The 22,316-nt window shown below is 47.1% G+C and overlaps 2 protein-coding genes across 4 annotated transcripts in view; one reads left to right on the top strand and one right to left on the bottom strand.

Annotated features, from left to right (window-relative positions):
- Positions 1–144: 144 nt before the first annotated feature.
- On the bottom strand, positions 145–9,686 carry tmc8 (transmembrane channel-like 8). Its single transcript, XM_029122012.2, has 16 exons — positions 9,505–9,686; positions 8,926–9,169; positions 8,321–8,469; positions 6,315–6,446; positions 5,813–5,865; positions 5,537–5,676; positions 5,051–5,198; positions 4,755–4,922; positions 4,032–4,177; positions 3,828–3,903; positions 3,317–3,420; positions 2,830–3,016; positions 2,498–2,628; positions 2,115–2,270; positions 1,020–1,098; positions 145–863 (listed from the first exon to the last, which is right to left on the bottom strand). Exons 1-16 carry the CDS (start codon positions 9,551–9,553, stop codon positions 717–719), a joined length of 2,109 nt encoding a protein of 702 aa, XP_028977845.2. The 5' UTR covers positions 9,554–9,686; the 3' UTR covers positions 145–716.
- Positions 9,687–10,926: 1,240 nt separating this feature from the next.
- Positions 10,927–22,316, top strand: part of tmc6b (transmembrane channel-like 6b) — an 18,366-nt gene continuing 6,976 nt past the window's right edge. Inside the window, exons 1-8 of one of the 3 annotated variants that reach the window (XM_029122241.2) lie at positions 11,507–11,731; positions 13,072–13,199; positions 17,261–17,428; positions 18,715–18,833; positions 18,968–19,129; positions 20,067–20,225; positions 20,498–20,606; positions 21,196–21,277. In XM_029122241.2, coding sequence (XP_028978074.2) covers positions 17,373–17,428; positions 18,715–18,833; positions 18,968–19,129; positions 20,067–20,225; positions 20,498–20,606; positions 21,196–21,277 — 687 coding nt within the window. In that variant the 5' untranslated portion in view covers positions 11,507–11,731; positions 13,072–13,199; positions 17,261–17,372. Of the gene's footprint in view, positions 11,012–11,506; positions 11,732–13,071; positions 13,200–17,260; positions 17,429–18,714; positions 18,834–18,967; positions 19,130–20,066; positions 20,226–20,497; positions 20,607–21,195; positions 21,278–22,316 lie in introns of those variants that run through there. The other 2 variants (XM_029122242.2, XM_029122240.2) reach the window with 2 other exon arrangements.

Raw genomic sequence — 22,316 nt, 5'->3', positions numbered from 1 at the left:
AAGAGTGCCTTTGTAACTAAAATGGAACATTTTCCTGAAGAAATTAGTCAAAGTTTAAAACCTTGAATATCATCAACCAAAATATAAATGAAAACAGTATAACACAAGAGAAATGAACACATTTTATAAAAAAATACTTTCATTATTACATTAATAAAAGCCTCAGAAACAATCTCAAACTATATAAGAACTTATCAGTTATACTTGTTTTTATATAAATCAGTTGTTTTATGGGTTTTCAGAAAACCTATAATACAGTGTTCTGTCTAGAAAAGCTTTTATACCTCAGTATGTGTATCTATGCTGTAGTCTCGAAGTCAATATTCGCATGTGAAGTAGTAAGATAGTTGAAAAATCATTTAAAACCATTTCCATATTGTCCGCTGATGGAACGTGGGCTTTCACAAATATTGACACAAGGATTTGTGATTCTAAAAGTGGTTATCTACATCTACAACAGAGGCGATGGCTTCGCTGGACCAAACTAGGCCTCTGGACACTACTTTTATCCTCAGCTGATGTCAGAGAAGAGCAGTCTATGGTTACATCATGACCAATTCAAAGTTCTCAACCTCCTTCAGCCCCCATGAACCGCAACAGTGGAGTCACCATGTAATAAATAACAAACACTCTTCCGAAACAAACTCTCAAGTGGCCCGGGGAGTCCGAAGGTCCCATGTTCATCGCAGTATGGGCTGTGAACCCTGACCTGGGACTCAGAGGGGTCTTTCAGGGGTCAGAGTTTGAGGGGTAGAGCTGGCCTCTTCCGAGCCTGGGGCAACGGCGGGGGACTTTGATTTCTTCCTCTGGCGTCTGAGTGACAGAGTGTTCTGCTTCAGTAAGAAATGTTTATCCGAGCTGGTCTGGAGTGATGAAGCAGAGCACATGGGGGGGGGGGGGGGGGGGGGGGGGGGGGGGGGGTGCAGTGACAGAGGGAGAGGCATAAAGAAATGGTCAGTGTCAACACACCCGGTTGTGTTGGGTTATTTCAACACGTACTACGAACGCAACAAACCCACCATCACAAGCATGTCCTTCAGTCTCTCGATGGCCTTCGCAATGGCTCGCCGCCGTGACTCATAGGAGGTCAGAAGAACACTGGGGAAACACATGACACAGAACATTTTCGACGTGCCCGACATGTGCCCGTAATGTCATAGAACCCCTCAGTGGCCAGTTTGCTGGCGTGTGACCACCCCGACGCCGGGTCCGCCCACCCGGGAACAGCCGAAGGTTTTCAACGGCACGGATTCTAACGGGCCTTGGGTACGTTCACGGTGGCCCATGCTGTGGCAATGGCAACACGCGGTTGCTGCAGGTTGGTTCGGCCCGTTCCACCTAATCTCAAAGACTGCATTTTGTTGTACCGTAGCTGTTCTTTTCAATAACAATAAAGTTGAATCTAATCTAAAACACTCCACTGGGTTGAAATCTGGTGACTGCGCAGGTCACTCTTCGTCATTTCAGGTAGTGTTTTACCAGTGTTTTTACAGTGTTTTTTTTCAAGCAGTGTATGATGAAGAGTGGCCCGGACCAAGATGGACGCGTTATAGGAGTCACATTTTTGATAAGTAAATGTACCCATCATTTAACATGGTGTAATTGTGTGTTTGTTTGTGTATTTCGGAGATGCCGCTCTGCACGCGACTGTGCTCCGACCCTTGTTTGTAGCTCTCCTCTTAGCATATTTCTAGCTCGCCTGTTAGCACGTTTCTAGCCCGCCTGTTAGCGTCTTTGTAGCCTGCCTGTTAGCAAGTTTGTAGCTCGCCTGTTAGCGTATTTCTAGCTCGCCTGTTAGCACATTTCTAGCCTGCCTGTTAGCGTCTTTGTAGCCCGCCTGTTAGCAAGTTTGTAGCTCGCCTGTTAGCGTATTTCTAGCTCGCCTGTTAGCACGTTTCTAGCCCGCCTGTTAGCGTCTTTGTAGCCCGCCTGTTAGCAAGTTTGTAGCTTGCCTGTTAGCATGTCTGTAGCCCATCTGTCAAGCCACAGCCAATTGGAAAGATCTATTAATCGCTATCAACCAAACAAACTGGCCACCGGCCGTATGCCTGCAACCTGTAAGAGAAAGTCCCTAAGACGGCAATGAGTGTGACCATGTGACCCACGTCACCTACGTCTGTGCAAGGATCAGAAAGTAGAAGAAGGTCTCTGAGGTCAGGTAGCGCACGGCGGTCTGGGCCGGTCGTGGTAAGACGTCCACACACACCGCTGTCACATTGAACACCGTTTTACTGCCAGCGAACGGACCACAGCCAGAGGATGGGACAAACCTGGGGAGGAGGGAAGAAGGGGAGAACAGGGGGTGAGGTGTCGCTGGTCGAGGTCAACTCTGGTATCGTAAGGTGTGAGACAGAGAGCTAGAAGCATGGCTTGGGGGGAGTGAGGTCTTGCTGGTTTAGGTTGATCGTAGGATTATGAGGCGGGCAAAAAAAATGGGGGAAAAAAGGAAAGTGATTGAGGAAAGACAAAGAGGAAATACAGAGATAGGGGAACTAACCTGTGTAGGTTGGTCCCCAAGGTGATGGCGGCCATGATGAGACCCAGTAGTAACATGACGTTAAACAGAACAGAAGAACTGGAAGCCCGGAACATTCTCTGGGCCGGGACACAGCACTGGAGAACCACGAACTGACAGGCGGAGAACAGGAGAGACACGGGTATGGAGAAGTGGGTTGGAGAGAGAGGTATGGAAGGGGAGTGGGGGGGGGTTTGAAGGGTATGGATGGGCAGAGAGAAAGAGAGATAGCACTGGATAACCACGCCTGCCAATCAAATCAAATCTTCCTGTTCCCTCCCCACTCGTCCGCGTACCGACTCAGCCCCGCCTACCTTCTTGATGTAGAAGACGGCAACCAGCTTGGCAGTACCTATGTAGGGCAGCAGGGGGCAGTAGAACAGTCCGACCCAGCTGACTGTCTCACCGTACACCAGGTCCAGGACATTGAACGGGATCAGGAAGTACTGTTGCCCTAGCAACCGTGCCAGCCAGCAGGATGGGTGACGGCTCACCAACAACCTTTGAGAAGGATGGAGGGACCGGGGGTGGTGGGGGGGGGGGGTTGTCATTTGTCAATCGCTCTTATCAAGACCGACAAACGTCTAGGACGCACACGTTAAGGTAACTAGGCAACCGCTTAAGTACATTTTACTGACCGAAGTGGCATGTTTGTTTTGTGGCAGAACATTTCATTCAGATGTGGCGAAGTGTTTTTTAACAATGTCAACCTACATTTGTGTGTTTGGGAAATGTCTGCTGAGGCTGGTTTTGCTTTGTACGTGTTACGGTGTCTTGAATAGAAATAAAGCAAGAACTTACTTAACAGGATAGGAAACGAAGAAGGCTTTGAAGAAACACGTCAGGAAATCGAACATACACAGCTTGTACATCTCTTTCCCAAACTGGTTCTCCCAGCACTGATCCTACACACACAAAAACACACCTGTGTTAATAAACTTGTGAGAAACCTTTTGGGATTAAAACAGATTTCCATAAAAAATGCAATCCTTACAGATTCCTGATCGTAACTTAACCCCTAGAACCCAGAAACTTAAACGGTTTCATATGCTAGTGAGGACATCAACTATGGTAGTAGGCACACAAACACATGTGCACGCGCACGAACACACACACACACACACACATGCGCACGAACACACACACACACACATGCGCACGTACACAAAGTTACAATTGATGTGTGTTTGCAGGTTCCAGGGAACTCCTAACAGGTTCTGCCAGTAGTGACCACACACAGAGAAAGAATCTGGTTCAGTGTTTGTGTCTGTTCAGAGTCAGTCAGTGATGAATCGCATGGGGTAGGACTCACTGTTTCGGTGTTTTTGATGTATTTTATGAGGAAGAACAGATAGATTCCCAGACACGCCAGCTTTAGGAAGATACTCCTGGGAGGATGAAGATGAGGTGGAAGGAGATGAGGAGGAAGAGCAGGAAGAGGCCGAAGTAGGGGTTAGGCCAAAGTTCATTGGTGTGCGTGCATGTGTTTGCTTGTGTGTGCGTGTCAGCCTCCTACCTGACGAGGGTGGTGTTGACCTGTACAGCCAGGGAATAATCCTCGAAGACCGCGATCCAGCGGAAGATGTGGGGGAGGGTGAAGTTGGCCAGCGTTATGAAAATGGGAGGGAGGTACTGGAAGAGCAGGCTGAGGAACCAGTTGTGCTGGGGATACAAAAAAGGTGCAACTATGTTTTACCCCCGGCCTTGTTGTGTAACCCCTCAGATATGCCAGAGAGGCTATCGTAGGTCCCACTGCATTTGTTTTCAGGAGGCCATCGTAGGTCCCACTGCATTTGTTTTCAGGAGGCCATCGTAGGTCCCACTGCATTTGTTTTCAGGAGGCCATTGTAGGTCCCACTGCATTTGTTTTCAGAAGGCCATTGTAGGTCCCATTGCATTTGTTTTCAGAAGGCCATTGTAGGTCCCACTGCATTTGTTTTCAGGAGGCCATTGTAGGTCCCACTGCATTTGTTTTCAGAAGGCCATTGTAGGTCCCACTGCATTTGTTTTCAGAAGGCTATTGTAGGTCCCACTGCATTTGTTTTCAGAAGGCCATTGTAGGTCCCACTGCATTTGTTTTCAGGAGGCCATCGTAGGTCCCACTGCATTTGTTTTCAGGAGGCCATCAACGACAACTCCGGGGGGAACTACGTGCAGACGTCTTTTTGTGATTCGTTCAAACTCACGTCCACACAGACACACGGCATTCCGACTCAACTCTATGTAATCTGCGACTCACCTGCTGGTCCATTGACAGCAAGGTGGCGTAGTAGATCAGAGTAAAGGCTCCGCCCAGGAGAGCCATGACCAAGATGTTGAGGAACACCCGCAGGAGGTACAGGCGCAACCGCTCCATCAGCGTCCTCATGGCATCACGCAGCTGGAACCTCTCCTCCTCTAGGTATGACTGGGGGGGGGGGGTACGAGGAGAAATTAAATACGCCTCAGCCATTATGTTATTGTCTGAAACATCAGCTCTGTCAGGGAGGACAGCCGTGTCTGTAGTGGAAGTGTGCAGCTAAATGAAATCCCGACCTTCAGATCGTTCCGGATGAAGCTCAGCTTGATGGCGGCGACCTCTGGGTCCTGGATACAGAAGTCCCAGCCGCAGAACACCTTGAAGCTCATGTGGATGTTGTAGCGGTTGTCTAGCAACCACGTGTGCTTGTAGCCGACGACCGTCCTGTTAAAAACACATCACGAGGGTCATGTGGCGTAGGAATTTCCCCCATCCCGATTACAGGTCGTGTAGGGGGTGGCAAGACCCCCTGATCAGTCACTGAAATAGTGCTAGTCGTTCTGCCCATGAGCAAGGCAGTTTACCCCCATTGCTCCCAGGTTGTTGCTAAAAATAATGTGTGAACACAAGAATATATGTGTTCCCATATAGATATCAGCGTCTGTGTGTGTGTGTGTGTGTGTGTGTGTGTGTGCATGTGTGTGTGTCTGTGTGTGTGTGTGTGTGTGTGTGTGCATGTGTGTGTGTGTGTGTGTGTGTGTGCATGTGTGTGTGTGACTGACCTGCGGACCACCATGATTAGACTGAGGATGAAGACAGAGAGGGTTCCCAGCAAGAAGAGCAGGGGTGTGTTGAAACAAGGCAGCTCCAAAGAGCCACGCGAGTAGAACCCATAGAACACTGGAGAACGCTCTAGGAAACCCTTCGGGAGGGAGAGAGAGGATGAGCTTGCACCCACGCAAACACAGACACACACTGACACACACTGACACACACAGACACACACAGACACACATAAACACACACTGACACACATAAACAGACGCCCACACACTTACCGAACCAAGGAAGAAGTCCAAAAGCGAGTCATTGCCTTGAAAAGTCTGTAAACCTGATAGAAACCAAGACAACAGATCATAGCCAAGAAATGACTCTTTACACCACATTAAATGCGCACTTTAGCTGCAGAAATCCTAACAACGTCCGCCGAATTCCTTGGGTTTCCGGAAAATATCTGTTGGAAACTTCCCGGGAATAAGCAGGGGAACATTATAAAATCTTCCGAACGGGATTCCCGTTTAACAAATTGGAGCAAACCAACCCCACTGGCTACGTCCCCACGATGGCCGCACGTTCCCCACAGCAGTAACACATGATATCACCCTGCCAACTAAACCCGTAGGAGCTCTTCATCCGGAACGACATATTCAACGTTGTTCCTGGACTCCGGAAGGATCTCGGCCATCGCTGACTCGGAGACCCTCGTCGTCTTCCGGCCCTTCATAAAGCCATGCCTCTTTAACCAGCCCCCCCCCACCCCCACCGGGGGGCCCCACTCACCCCAGTTGTTTCTGCTGTACATGGCTGTGGGGGTGAGTATGGTGCCTCCTATGATCAGTCCACGTAGGATGTTCAGGTAGACCAGGTACCTCAGGAACACAAAGTAGGCCTTCACACCTGCTCCGAATCTACCTGGAGGGGGAGGACAGGGGCTGTTATAACAACATCTACCTGGAGGGGAAGGAGACGTGGTTCTGTTATAACAACATCTACCTGGAGGGGGAGGACAGGGGCTGTTATAACAACATCTACCTGGAGGGGAAGGAGACGTGGTTCTGTTATAACAACATCTACCTGGAGGGGGAGGACAGGGGCTGTTATAACAACATCTACCTGGAGGGGAAGGAGACGTGGTTCTGTTATAACAACATCTACCTGGAGGGGAAGGAGATGTGGTTCTGTTATAACAACATCTACCTGGAGGGGAAGGAGACGTGGTTCTGTTATAACAACATCTACCTGGAGGGGGAGGACAGGGGCTGTTATAACAACATCTACCTGGAGGGGAAGGAGACGTGGTTCTGTTATAACAACATCTACCTGGAGGGGGAGGACAGGGGCTGTTATAACAACATCTACCTGGAGGGGAAGGAGACGTGGTTCTGTTATAACAACATCTACCTGGAGGGGAAGGAGATGTGGTTCTGTTATAACAACATCTACCTGGAGGGGAAGGAGACGTGGTTCTGTTATAACAACATCTACCTGGAGGGGGAGGAGATGTGGTTCTGTTATAACAACATCTACCTGGAGGGGAAGGAGATGTGGTTCTGTTATAACAACATCTACCTGGAGGGGAAGGAGATGTGGTTCTGTTATAATAACATCTACCTGGAGGGGAAGGAGATGTGGGACTGTTATAACAACATCTACCTGGGGGGGAAGGAGATGTGGTTCTGTTAAAACAACATCTACCTGGAGGGGAAGGAGACGTGGTTCTGTTATAACAACATCTACCTGGAGGGGAAGGAGATGTGGTTCTGTTATAACAACATCTACCTGGAGGGGGAGGAGATGTGGTTCTGTTATAACAACATCTACCTGGAGGGGAAGGAGATGTGGTTCTGTTATAACAACATCTACCTGGAGGGGAAGGAGACGTGGTTCTGTTATAACAACATCTACCTGGAGGGGAAGGAGATGTGGTTCTGTTATAATAACATCTACCTGGAGGGGAAGGAGATGTGGGACTGTTATAACAACATCTACCTGGGGGGGAAGGAGATGTGGTTCTGTTAAAACAACATCTACCTGGAGGGGAAGGAGACGTGGTTCTGTTATAACAACATCTACCTGGAGGGGAAGGAGACGTGGTTCTGTTATAACAACATCTACCTGGAGGGGAAGGAGACGTGGTTCTGTTATAACAACATCTACCTGGAGGGGAAGGAGATGTGGTACTGTTATAACAACATCTACCTGGAGGGGAAGTAATGTGGGACTGTTATAACAACAACTACCTGGAGGGGAAGGAAATGTGGGACTGTTATAACAACATCTACCTGGAGGGGATGGAGACGTGGGACTGTTATTACAACATCTACCTGGAGGGGATGGAGACGTGGTTCTGTTATAACAACATCTACCTGGAGGGGAAGGAGATGTGGGACTGTTATAACAACATCTACCTGGAGGGAAAGGAGACGTGGTTCTGTTATAACAACATCTACCTGGAGGGGAAGGAGACGTGGTTCTGTTATAACAACATCTACCTGGAGGGGAAGGAGATGTGGTTCTGTTATAACAACATCTACCTGGAGGGGAAGGAGATGTGGTTCTGTTATAACAACATCTACCTGGAGGGGAAGGAGATGTGGGACTGTTATAACAACATCTACCTGGAGGGGAAGGAGATGTGGTTCTGTTATAACAACATCTGTTATAACAACATCTACCTTGACCACATCTACTTTCTTCTGTGTAGTGTTCAACAGACCTCTGTCTCTGTTTTTCTTCCCCTCTACACACACATACTCAACCCCCCCAAACCCCAGTTGGTCTCCCACCTTCGATGGAGTGAAGGGTGTGGCTCCATGGCAGCAGACTTGAGATAGCTCCGCCCACATGTTCCCCAAGTCTTCTCATGTTTATACTCTGGCTCCTCCTCCATGATTCCCATCGGCCAATAGTAGACCTTTGTTGGTTCCTCAGGTCCCTGATTGTAAATGGCACACCTTTTATACAAGCTCGTCTTTATTAAAACTTTAATTCTCAACACTGACAGTGCCAACATAGTGACTACTCACATAATAAACAATACATAACACTACATAACATTATATAAAACATTACATAATCTGATCAATATCATTGCATAAGACTACATAAAATATTATGTACATAAAACAACACTTATACTATATTAAACAATATGTAGCATGCTATGTAATAATACATTATACACTACAAAACACTACATAATTACATGTGTTTCTATACAATACACTGCATAATGGTAACGAATTCTATATAACCTACTAAATAATGATCAATAACACAGCATAACACTACATGATACTGTACAAAAAACAATTGAATACATTACATACAGTTTAGTGTGTTTGTGTATTCATATGACTTCACCCACGGACATGCAAATCCTGTCCCTTACCGAAGCTCTCTCTTCCTCTGCATACAAGCGGGCAGATATTTGAGCGGCACGGTTGAGGCCCGGTTACTGGCTCCTCTGGCCTGGCCAGGGTGCTTCTCTCCCGAGATCAGTGTCTCCTTGGTCCCCCTGTCCTGGTGTTGGTGGTGGATGTTCTGCTGGGCCAAGGAGCTGGGGAGCTGGTTTAGGATCTCGGCCTGGAGGTAGAAGCATGACTCCTCCAGCACCGCGGAGCCACAGCTCTCGTCTTTTGGTGGATTGCGAGAAAGGAGTGAACGAGACAATTAAATGGTTGAAACAAACACTTTACACAAAGCTGAATGAGAAACAATAAAAAAATACAAATTACCCTACAAGAGGAAATACTTTCTCTCTTATACACACACACACAGCAAACTGAGAGTGCAACTCTTAACAGTTGCATAACTTACAAATATTTCAACTACAGTCTTTCTAAAAATATATATATATTCTTTCTATTCGCTGTCGTTTTCTATATAAGTAGGGGATGCAAAGAACAGAAAAATGAGAGAGGCGTTCACAAACACACACACACACACACACACACACACAAGCACTTACCCGATATGAGCCTCTGAAAGTTGATGCTGGGGTACTCTTTGTCTACCATTTTGATCACACACACACTCCCCAGACAGCAGTCAAAAACTCCAACATACACACAGTCACAGATGTCTTTTGGACGCACCAGGCTCTGTTGATGAGTGTACAAAAACAACTCTGACCACTACCCAATTTACAATGGCACACTGATCTAGGATCAGGTTTGTGTTTTTCCAGTCAATAGTTAAGATTACGCTGTCTGCAAAATAAACTGTTCCTAGATCAGTTTCCCTTCTAGCATGTCACTTTGTTTGACTGTTCTACAGGGGAAGTCACATGACAGGAAGTTTCGTTTTTGAGCAAGAAAAAATTAACACACGCAGTCATGCACAAACACACGTATATTCATACACACACACACACACATACAGACACACACACATATATATATATATATATATATATAGACACACACACAGCTGTAAGGCCTGACTTAACTGGATTGAAGAGCAGATGAGATGTTTGTGTGTGTGCGTGCGTGTGTGTGCGCACCTCATGAGTGAAAAACAAAGATGACTGATCCTTGACACTAGTCATTTTGAAACTCTTGGTTTGCTGATGCAAATCTACATGAGAATTCGTCATGAATGCCAGCCAGCGTGTTCCTCATCCATCCCCCGACCTAACCGCAAACGGCATCATCAAGCGGCTGTACAGAAACTGACGAACATTGGCGGTGTGCTGCTCGTGGGCGCTTTCCTCCCAGCTGAAATTGCACCACAGGTGGCCAAACTCGCTAGGGATAAGTGCATGTGCAAAACGGCCTTAGGCCACCATGTGATTGCCAGACAGAGTTTGTGAAACGCCGCCAGATTTCTAAATTTGTCGGTCACGGTGTGAAGACAGATATGGACCCAGCGGGATCACCCGCTTTAGATATAACCCGTAATTTTTCCGCTCCTCGCCCCACTGTACTTATCACGCTGTTTGGCACTAAAAACAGGGGCACTGTGACCTGAACTGATGTTGCACGGGCTAATACAAATGGATCTGTCAATTATTTCTAGGGCTCCGGTCAGATGAAGCGGCGTCGTAAGCATGGCCGCCCTTAGGCGGACGCTTAGGGTCCCAGACCGCTAGGGGGCCCCAGACCGCTAGTGAGCCCCGGACCACTAGGAGAGAGGGGGCCCCCAAATCAGATTTTGTCTTAGGGCCCCCAAAATGCTAATGCCGGCACTGGCCGTAAGTATGGAAGAATGTTCCATTCGGGACACAGACTTCAACTCCATTTCCACCCCAGTGGGCATGTTAGCAACTCGTCGTCCGTTAGATAGCGCTGTGAACATCACTCACTCATCAGAAACTACATTACCCAGGGGTATTTGCGGTTAGCTGATACCAGACAAGGTGTGTCAGGGAGGGAGGGAGGGAGGTAGTGGCAAAGGGAGAGGGTTCAGTATCCAACTCCAGTTTATTATTAATCAAAGGAATATGATAAAGATCCCCAACCCCCATCCGCACACAGGTAAGTTTGACCTCTACCTTTCCTTCTATATCGCACAAATCTCCCATCTTCAGTTTTTCTAAGCCAGGTACAGGCTGCTTTACAGTATATTAAGCAATAGTTACACAACACACCCATTCTAGAGAATCGCTAATGAGTTGTATTGAACTCTTTCTCTTTAGAGTAAGCTATGCGTCTCAACATATAAACGTTATTAATTCACACACGTGTAGGCCTAACTCTATTGAAGGTATAGGGCCTGTAAGAAATGTTTCGTGTTCGCTATGATAAGCTATTTAAAAGATCCCGACAACAGTAGATAATTCGGTTGACAAACGTTGGCACAGCTGCCAAACAGACAGCTGTCAAAGGAATTCTACACTGAGCAAGAACGATGGGAAAGGATTTCCAAAGATGAATAGGACTGTACCATTTGGCTGGAAGCATTTATTTGGGGGGAGGTGGGGGGTTGCTGTTACAACAACTAACTGAGCTACAAAACGGTTGTTTAAAATGCATTGAGATTTAAACCTCGGATTGAGAAGTATCCTATTTAAGTCGAGCAGTTATCAGTTATAAAGTGTAGACTTTTGTGTTATAAAAACGCGCGATGAGAGATCACGCCACCTCGCAATGGTTCATTCACCCTGCTTGGTGACCCCATGCTGAGGTATTTCGGGGCTAGTGAGTCGAGCGGAGCTGCGGCGTCTGTCTAGTTGACAAGTTTGTGATTATGAAGGGGTGAGTGAAACGAACAAATTAATGACTGGCTATGGCTTTTTTTGTGTTTCGCAGTCGTTTTCCCCCTTAACATAGTATGCCTTCGTGTCAGTAAGTTAGTGTTCAAAGGTTAACATGTGTTCACTCTATAACAGACACGTTTGAACAACAACAACAAAGCTCTGTCTTCAATAACGGGGAAGCCGAGATTGTTGCTTGATCTAGTGGTTGTACAGTTGCCGAGATGAACTGTGCGTTCTTAAGATACTTTGAAACATAGGCTACTATAGGTAGACCAACTTGGTGGTAAATTTGAACCAGGGCTTTTGTGATCTACGTTGGCACGAAGAACCTGTCATTTGTGTCTAGTGAGGCTGCCTTAGCGGAACACAATTGGAAATATTGTCAAGTTGAAGTTGCTTATGTGTTGCTGGTCTTGCTGAATCGCAGCCCTTGGATTGGAGACTGCTAATATATATATATATATATATATATATATATATATATATATATGCCGTCTCCAGTATATATATTGAACAACTCCCGTTAAAGCTATGCCGTTATGACCCAGGTTATGAAGTGTTTGTTTTTAAGGATACGGTTAGCTAGAACTTGGCCAAGTTCTACCGAACTTTTAACTTGTACCGACTGTATTGTCTACCATCACTTGCCGACAACCAAACGTAAAGCTCTTATAAGGACTTTGGGGCTCTGGCATTACGAACAGAGCTCAGGTGGATGGTTTTGGCGTATTGGTGTTCCCTGTACCGGAAGTGCCGATCTAACCGCTCTGATGGTGAATCGACCAGTAAGCGAGCAATGTATGTGACACTGAGAGAAGACCGAAACGCACGCGCCCACGCACACACCTTGCTAGGCTGCATACTGGTGATGTTTTCGTGTTATAGGTCGCTTGTTAGGCAATTCGCATTCCTTAGCTGCTGGGGTTGTTACTGAGAAAACAGTTCCGAGGCTCTGTGTCTGTCTCGACTGACTGCCTGTGTCTTTTGTCTGTCTGCAGACTGAGTGCCGCTGCTCTCTTTGTGCTGTATTGACAATTCATCGTCACTTATTGTCAGGCCAAGAGGTTGCCATGACATCGGATTTGCAATCAACAGCAGGATGATGAATAAGAGCACTAGAATTGTCTGCAACTGAAGGCCTTTTTATGTAACTGAATGATTTAATAGGATCTATATGTCAAAACAGCATTAACATGTGCAGGCATGCCTGGTACCAAGCTATAGATTATATGTCAAGTTTCAAAGTTGGGCAAGCATACAGGTTAAGCCTACTAAAATGAAACAACAATTATTTAATAAGCGTGCATTTTAGATGTGGGTGGGCTTGATCTGTTTCAGGAGAGAAACCATGTCTTGGGCCAACTTCAGTTCCTCTTCAAATTCTGCAGGAAATTAATTCAAGGCTTTGGGGTGACGTTTCCTCCAGGATTTTGGATCTGCTTGGTTCAAACCTCACCTGAGCCCAGGTCAGAAGTACACAGGGAATGCGGTGCTATTTGGGTTGAATGCACGCCGGGTTTTGTTTGAATAACCGGTTAACGGCAGAGTTCTGTGGCGTTCTTTTTGCCGTGGCGACACACAGAGAACTGTAGCCGGGCGTGTGTAATTATAGTGCTGTGTTTGTGTAATTGCTTCCACATTTGTTCTGCTCCCCTCCCTCTCCTACATGTTTCACTCCCTCCTCATTGTCCTTCGGTCGGCCGGCATGGCCATTCTCCGTTCCTCTCTCTGTCTCTCTCTTTCCCACTTTTCATGGATGTTTTTATGGAAAATCCCTGAACTCCTCATCTCTTCCCCCTTTACCCCATTTGCAGTTTGATCAAGGGGCCCCACCCTGCCTCTGTTCTCCCTCCCTCCCTGTGCTCTCTCTTTTCTCCCTCCCTCCCTGTGCTCTCTTTTCTCCCTCCGTCTATGTGCTCTCTCTTTCTGTCTGTCTTTCTTAAACCCTAACTTTTTTTGTTCCCTTGTCTGAAGTGAGAAAACCCAATGCAATGCTGAACCAGAGCTTCTCACGAGGGGGAGGGGGGGGTGAATATTCTCTGTATGTTGTTCTGCTGTGTGAAATGATTATTAGTCAGCTGTTAGAAACTGTCAGAGCAAACATTTCCATCTACCCTGTTAGCGTAACACGTCTTTTGACATGTCATCTACACTTCAGTAGCCCCAGCCCATTGCCTGCATTTACTGTTCTAGACATCTACTTAAGCAATAAGGCACAAGGGGTTGTGGGATATGACCAATATACCACAGGCAAGAGCTGTTCTTAGGCACAACTCATCACAGAGTGCCTGAACAGAGCGCATAGCCATGGTATATTGACAATATACCACAGGCAAGAGCTGTTCTTAGGCACAACTCGTCACAGAGTGCCTGAACAGAGCGCATAGCCATGGTATATTGACAATATACCACAAACCGCACAGTGCCTTATTGCTTTCATGAACTGTTACCAACGCAGTTAGAGAGGTAAAAAGTGATGTCGTACCTGTGGTATACATTCTCATATAACACAGCCTACAGCCAATCAGAATTCTGGATTCGTACCAGTCTCGTTATAATGCAGTATAAAATCACAGTAGCCTGCATCTTCTCTCAAATCCTGTATTGCAGAGTGTATGTCCTGTATATCGGCTTTTCAACATCCTGCCTTTTGACATGCTGTTTGGATTTCTTTTTGTTTGGCTTGCGTGTAGATGACCTATGACCCTTAGATCATGTCCAAGTGTTGTTGCCGCACTCAGACGAAAAAGCAAACACACACACACGCACACACACTGTTACTGGAGTAGTCAACTAGATTCAGCTGGAACATATTGTTATTATTTGAAAAAATCATTTGTATAAGTATCTTGCTCCTAGATACTTCCGTCTGAATCCGAAGGTCAAGCGTTCTTTAACCAAATAAATAATTTTTGAAAAACCCAACAAAAGTACACATTAACTAAAGAAATGACCCTTTCCCTTATTTCATTTGGGGTAATACTTGGGAACCAGATTCCTTACTTAAACACATCCTGAGCTGGACTCCTGGGGATTGCGTACCCTAGCGAAGAGTACATCTTCGCTGGAAATACATTTTGGGATCTGGATTAAAAGACCCGGGAGACTCAAAAAAGTTAGCCCAGGCCACGCACGCACGCACGCACGCACTCAGAGTCCAACAAGTGCAAACAAAGAATGCTCTTTCATTAATATTCATGAGTCCCTTTTCTGTGGCGGGGCATTAGCGCTGTAGAAGTGACTCATTGTCATGGTGACTGACAGTCATGTCTGGCTGGACAATGAGTGTGGTCAGAGCCTGGTCCCAATGCAACACAGAAGTCTCTGAAATGGGACTGCTGATCTGGCATCATAATGAATGAAATATGAATAGGACTGATCCTAGATCAACACTCCTACTCTAGGAAACGTTGTGTATGGTTCAGAGGTCAAACCTACAGGGCGGACTTTAGAGAGGTCATTTACAGATGGGAGGGTAAGGGAGACATCGGATTGGCCCCAAACGCTCCACACAGGACACATCACTGCACACCTCCGTCAGTCAGCCATCACTCTCGAGGCTCCCCTTATCTGAGATGGCTTCTGCACACATCCACCTCCCCAGACGCACACTGTGCTTGTCACATCCTGTTACACATCTCTGAAGCAAACACGTCTGTGGTCTCACTCCTCCCAGTTACCTAGAGATTGGGATTGACTACAAAAAAACCAATCTGCCAGTTTCACTTTCAAAGACACAGTCACGAACCGATTGACTTCTAACCCGCTGGTGACGGCGACATGTGATTTGCCGGTTCAGTGTTGTTATCGTCCCCGGTGTCTTCTTCGCCTGTTATCGGCCCCGGTGTCTTCTTCGCCTGTTATCGTCCCCGGTGTCTTCTTCGCCTGTTATCGGCCCCGGTGTCTTCTTCGCCTGTTATCGGCCCCGGTGTCTTCTTCGCCTGTTATCGGCCCCGGTGTCTTCTTCGACTGTTATCGGCCCCGGTGTCTTCTTCGCCTGTTATCGGCCCCGGTGTCTTCTTCGACTGTTATCGGCCCCGGTGTCTTCTTCGCCTGTTATCGTCCCCGGTGTCTTCTTCGCCTGTTATCGGCCCCGGTGTCTTCTTCGACTGTTATCGGCCCCGGTGTCTTCTTCGCCTGTTATCGTCCCCGGTGTCTTCTTCGCCTGTTATCGGCCCCGGTGTCTTCTTCGCCTGTTATCGTCCCCGGTGTCTTCTTCGCCTGTTATCGTCCCCGGTGTCTTCTTCGACTGTTATCGGCCCCGGTGTCTTCTTCGCCTGTTATCGTCCCCGGTGTCTTCTTCGCCTGTTATCGGCCCCGGTGTCTTCTTCGACTGTTATCGGCCCCGGTGTCTTCTTCGCCTGTTATCGGCCCCGGTGTCTTCTTCGCCTGTTATCGTCCCCGGTGTCTTCTTCGCCTGTTATCGTCCCCGGTGTCTTCTTCGCCTGTTATCGGCCCCGGTGTCTTCTTCGCCTGTTATCGGCCCCGGTGTCTTCTTCGCCTGTTATCGTCCCCGGTGTCTTCTTCGCCTGTTATCGTCCCCGGTGTCTTCTTCGCCTGTTATCGGCCCCGGTGTCTTCTTCGCCTGTTATCGGCCCCGGTGTCTTCTTCGCCTGTTATCGGCCCCGGTGTCGTCTTCGCCTGTTATCGGCCCCGGTGTCGTCTTCGCCTGTTATCGGCCCCGGTGTCTTCTTCGCCTGTTATCGGCCCCGGTGTCTTCTTCGCCTGTTATGGGCCCCGGTGTCTTCTTCGCCTGTTATCGGCCCCGGTGTCTTCTTCGCCTGTTATCGGCCCCGGTGTCTTCTTCGCCTGTTATCGGCCCCGGTGTCTTCTTCGCCTGTTATGGGCCCCGGTGTCTTCTTCGCCTGTTATCGGCCCCGGTGTCTTCTTCGCCTGTTATCGGCCCCGGTGTCTTCTTCGCCTGTTATCGGCCCCGGTGTCTTCTTCGCCTGTTATCGGCCCCGGTGTCTTCTTCGACTGTTATCGGCCCCGGTGTCTTCTTCGACTGTTATCGGCCCCGGTGTCTTCTTCGCCTGTTATCGGTGTCTTGCGTATTTGTTTTGTATGTCATCTGCTGGCGGTAGCATTCCGTCATGTGTCTTCGGTCTCTTTTCCTTCCAGGCCTTTTGATGCACATGTCGTCTGCATAAGGACATGTGAATTGACACACCTGATTGAGTAAAGGGAACATGAAACTTGAAATGGTCGAGCAGGCGTGACTCTGTTTCAGGTTGGAAGGCGGATGGATGTTGAATCAACCTGACCTAACACACACACACACACAGACACACACAGGCTTGCCTCAATCTCAACGCACATCAGATGTTTGTCTTAGTAGCCCGCCACTGTTGCCACGCTGTTGTTGTTTTGCGATAAGGAACTGTTTATCTGAGGTGAACAGAGGAGTTGGGCTAATAAAGGACAAGCCGAAACACGAACGTTACTTCTCACTATGATCACCACACCCCGTTTTCCGACTCCCAACATTCTTCTCTCCTCTTCCTGTCTCTCTCCCCCTGTTCCTCAGGTAGTTTTGGAATGCAGTGCCAGGAACGTGGAGGGGGCGGGACCAAACGGGCAAGGGCGTGACTGGACCGGCAGAGATTGATGCGCAGACGGATAATACAAGACGGGCAGAGATGGCACGCAACGTGAACTTTGACCTGGATCCACACCGCCTGGAGGCCTGTCTAGAGTGAGTCTTTTTCCAACCCTTCCTCGTCATCATTGTTCTGGCTAGATCCTTCCCTGAGCCCGTCGTTTTTAAACCTTGTCACTCTTGTTGTTCTTCCTTGTAGTTGTATTGCTGTTCTAAGTGTGTTACGTGACACAAGTTGTTCCATCACAGACAGTTATCTCCTTCCTCTTCCTCTTTGTGTTATTTGTACTAGAGTTTGTGACAGACAGATCAGAGGAATAGTTCCAGAGTGCAGATTTATTGTTGTACTAGTGCGTTTAGCGTGTATTTGAACTGCCACGTAGAAGTTGGCCAAGTCTCTATTCAGTAATTTCACTCGATCATTTAATGGCTTTTGGAAAGAGCTCACCAAGATGGACTGTTAATGGAACAGTGCCTTTTTAACACTCATCCCAGGGGTTAGAATACAGCTCATCTAACGTTTCTGTCAGTCCATTCTGTGAGACATTAACGTTGGTTTTTGCGTGTAAATATAATGTACGTAGTGCTCGAATTTCCTGTTGGTGAAAGGGAGGGTTACAGGCAGATCAAAGCCTGTGCTGTAACCACTCTCCAGTCAGTCCATTGTCTTAATGGAACAGTGTGTGTGTGTGTGTGTGTGTGTAAAGTGTTTGTGTGTGTTTACTGGGGCAAATCTTCTGAGGTGAGTTACTTCCTGTGGTGTTCAGCGGCAGAATCCCAAGGGGAGGGAAAAAAAACAGATTTTGGTTGTTTTTTGGGTTTACCTTTAAAGGCTGTGACACATTTCATATACAGTGTGGTCAGGTAGTGTGAGCATGATATGTGTTTGTTTTCCTATGCTGCGGTTACTGGGTAGGTGTGTGTTTGGTTAGAAATATGTTGGTATGTGTGTTACAGAACCACTGACGTTTACTTTAAAACACTGGAAGATTACCGTTCTAAGAATGTCTCACTGGAAGGTTAGAGTTCTAATTAAGAGCTTGTTTAGCTTCATAATAATTAGAGGTTGAAATCGAAATTCCGTGGGGTCTTGAAGCAGTGATGTAAAGAAGAGTTGGCCAAAACTCCCCTCAGTCAATTTAAGAGACTGATAATAGTTGCAAGAAACGGCTACATTGTCTGATTCTTGCATTTGGTTTAATTGTGTGTAATAAATTATTGTGAGGTATAATCTTGAGTGTAACTTCCAACAACCAGAACTGTAATATATATGTTTATAAACCGAATGGGTCAAATTCTGAATGCTGATTGGCTGAAAGTTATAGTATAGGAAAACTGTGGGTATGATATTGCAACACTCTATCTAATCTATCTTGTTTCAGGAGCCCAGTAGATGAGGTTGGGCTCCATAACTCCTTTAGTCAGCTGTTAATGGAGGAGGAGAGCCAGGAAGCCATCGAGCTGCTGGAGCGACAGAATGAACTGGATGAGGAGGAACGAGGTACAAACTACTGTGTGTGCGTGCGTGGGGCGTGTTGTGCGTGGGGCGTGTTGTGCGTGGGGCGTGTTGTGCGTGGGGCGTGTTGTGCGTGGTGTATCATGCACATTCGCTAAGATTGCCTCTGCGTTCCCCAGACCGCGTGGACGACCTGTCCAGTCCAGATGAGGAGATATGGCGTAGGAGAGAGGATGTGGAGGGGGAGGAGGAGGGCAGGAGGCTGTTAGACCTCCCTACGGAAGAACGCTGGTCCTCAGCCACCCTCCGAGTTCTCTCCTCCATGCCCAGCCGCACCATCGGTGAGTCACCCTGTGTTTACGGGTTGCCGTTATGTAAAGGGCATGTTCAGATGCTCATACAGGCAGTGTTTAGTACAGGACTCATTAGTTTAGTCAGATCCTAGGACAGGGATGTAGTTCAGTAACAAAACATGGAGAAAACGTGTGTGTTTACCAGTTGGGATTACTAGTAGCAAAGTTTGGCTTTGAAACTTTTAAAAACGTTTTATAAAAGAACAGGATTTACTAAATAACCAAAAGATGAAATGAATTCAGTAGGAAAATATCTGCGTACAGCCTCCCCATGTAAAAAAGAAAAGGAAAAAGAAGGAAGTTAACTAAGTTCAGGACGTATAAATAAAGTATATCATTCACTCATGGCTGTTGAGCTAACTCTCTGAGGGTATGAAGAACTGCCATGCCCTTGAAGCATGCAGACCGTGTCATTCTTTACTTAGAAGACAGGAAAAGTCTGTTGCAATGGAATGTGAGGAGCTGCCTAATTGGTGTTCATGTTTGGCCTTGCTCTCCCTTCCAACTCCCCATTACTCATCATGGGAAATGGGTGCAATCAGGAGCGTTTATTCTCAGCGGTGCCATTCATTTAGCGGGATCCTCCCGGACCGTCGACCAGGTGGGGACTTTTCCTAGGTGTGGCTCATTTACTGGGTAGTTACAGTTCAGGTTCCAGTTCATTCATGCTTGTGTTCAGCTGCTTGCAGGCGTTCTCTCTCACATGTTCCTGTTTCACAATGTCAGATGAGAAGAGGGAAAATAAACACAATAATAACTGACAAATAAAAACCCAGTCAGTGAACCCCCCCCCCCCCCCAAAAAAAAAAAAAACACTTAAACCTGGAATGAGGATCTGACCGCAGCGGTCTTCACGTCTACACCTTTCCCCTTTGACCTGTGTGGAATTCCCTGGAGATGCAGTGTGCCTCTGTCCGCCCTGCAGGTCGTAGCCGAGGAGCCATCATCTCCCAGTACTACAACAGGACCATGCAGCTGAGGAGGCGCCGGCAGAGCAAGCCCTCCGCCGGACACTTCTCCCGGTCCGCACGGCCCAGCATCTGTGGTTACGGCGTGGAAACCGACGACGTCACGGATGGAGACAGTGAGTGTAATAAGTTACATTGAGATGTAATGGAGGTCCCAGTGGGTTCAGCCTGTTCCTCTGTGTGTGTGTGTGTAATAAGTTACATTGAGATGTAATGGAGGTCCCAGTGGGTTCAGCCTGTTCCTCTGTGTGTGTGTGTGTAATAAGTTACATTGAGATGTAATGGAGGTCCCAGTGGGTTCAGCCTGTTCCTCTGTGTGTGTGTGTGTAATAAGTTACATTGAGATGTAAGGGAGGTCCCAGTGGGTTCAGCCTGTTCCTCTGTGCAGGAAATAAGCGGGACCACCTGGTCAACAACCTCCAGAACCTGCCTGCCAGCGACCGAGTCCGGATGCTTCGAGCCATGCCTCTGTCTGTGGCGGAGAAGAACGACCTCCGGTAGCTGCACTCTTCCTCTCCCGTCATCCTCCTCCTCTCTACTGTTACCTCTTGGTTCTGCATCCGTCACATTATGAACATACTTTTACATCTCTCACTCCCGGTCTGTCTGTCTCCTCCTCTCACTCCCGGTCTGTCTGTCTCCTCCTCTCACTCCCGGTCTGTCTGTCTCCTCCTCTCACTCCCGGTCTTTCTCTGATTCCCTCATATATACACATGTTTTTGGAGTTTATTATGACAGGACACAGACAGATTTTTGTGGTGAATTCAGCTGTAGTGTTCTGTCGTGTTGTGTTGTTGTGCAGTGTAGTGTTGTGTTTTTGTGTTGTGTAGTGTAGTGTTGTGTTGTGTTGTTGTGTCGTGTTGTGTTCTGTCGTGTTGTGTTGTTGTGCAGTGTAGTGTAGTGTTGTGTTGTTGTGCAGTGTAGTGTAGTGTGTTGTTGTGTTGTGTTCTGTCGTGTTGTGTTGTTGTGTAGTGTAGTGTAGTGTAGTGTTGTGTAGTGTAGTGTTGTGTAGTGTAGTGTTGTGTTGTGTATGTACACAGGTTAGGTAAGTGATGAGGGGTTTTAAATGTCTCTCTCTGTTTCCAGGCAGTTGGTCGGTCAGCGGATTCAACGCTCAAATCACAGTCAGAGATCCTGCTGCAGCCATCTCAAATTGAACATCATCATCGTAAGACACACACACAGACAGACACACACGCGCACACACACACGCGCACACACACGCGCACACACACGCACACACACACGCACACACACACGCATACACACGCATACACACACACACACACACACACGCATACACACACACACACACACACAGCAGAGTTGCTCACAAGTCTCTGAGCTAGAGTCCAAGTCAAGTCTCTTGTGATTATAATAAGTGTTGCATCACGTACAGCGACCCACCCAGGCTGCTTAGAACACTGCATTGCTATATATAAGGAATTCAAAGCATATAATATGTTATTATGACTCCTTCATCTATTAGCATACAGTATCAGCTTTGGTTTTGGTATATAATCAGTGTAAACAGACTATTGCAACATGATAAAAACACCAAGAATGCTTTACTTTTAAGTTAGTATCTGTATTTTGCCTTGTAGCTTGAACATACAGTACAGACCAAATATTGAGGTTCTGAAGAAAAAGGACTCCCTTGTCTGTCGATGAATTATATGTAATGAAAGGCCTTGGCTCCTATTGTACTGGCTCTGTGGGGCCATAAGACCAAATATAGAAAATGTTATAACTCACAACACAAAAATTGACATACTCTTATTTAATGCAAAACTGCAAAACATCACAGTGTAGCTAAATGCAAAACACTATTGCAACCAAATGACATTTTTAACAATACAGTGCACTTTCTAACGGGAGATGGTCAGTGCTGAGCTAAACATGTTGACTCGCCTATCAGGGTGCCTTTTCAGATGCCTGATCAAATTAGATGTGGTTGAGCCAGAATCTTTTATCGTGATACCGCAAATTTTGCATTGAGCGCTTCTTTTGTTTGCGCCGTCTTGTTTGGAGCATGCGCGTGCAGCCAGTAATACATAGTGTTACGTCACGTGTTACGTAGGCAGGTTATAGGTAACGGAGGGAGGGGTATAGCGAGCTCATCAGACGTTTCCTAAAAATAAACATTGTTCACGAGTCCCGCAGCTCGAGTCTCAAGTCGAGTCTGAAGTCTTTCGAGGACGAGTCTC

This window comes from Esox lucius, chromosome 9, assembly GCF_011004845.1.
Source record: "Esox lucius isolate fEsoLuc1 chromosome 9, fEsoLuc1.pri, whole genome shotgun sequence".
Classification (NCBI taxonomy): Eukaryota; Metazoa; Chordata; class Actinopteri; order Esociformes; family Esocidae; genus Esox; species Esox lucius.
The sequence above is the reverse complement of the archived record's forward strand: the minus strand, read 5'-3'. Positions and strand labels throughout refer to the sequence as shown.

Coding starts and splice junctions, on each gene's coding strand:
- tmc8 (XM_029122012.2), bottom strand. CDS start 9,553: ATGGTAGACAAAGAGTACCCCAGCATCAACTTTCAGAGGCTCATATCG. Junction 4,923..5,050: donor TCATCCGGAACGATCTGAAG/GTCGGGATTTCA, acceptor CCCCCCCCCCAG/TCATACCTAGAGGAGGAGAG. Junction 2,271..2,497: donor TTGGGGACCAACCTACACAG/GTTAGTTCCCCT, acceptor CCTCCTCCCCAG/GTTTGTCCCATCCTCTGGCT.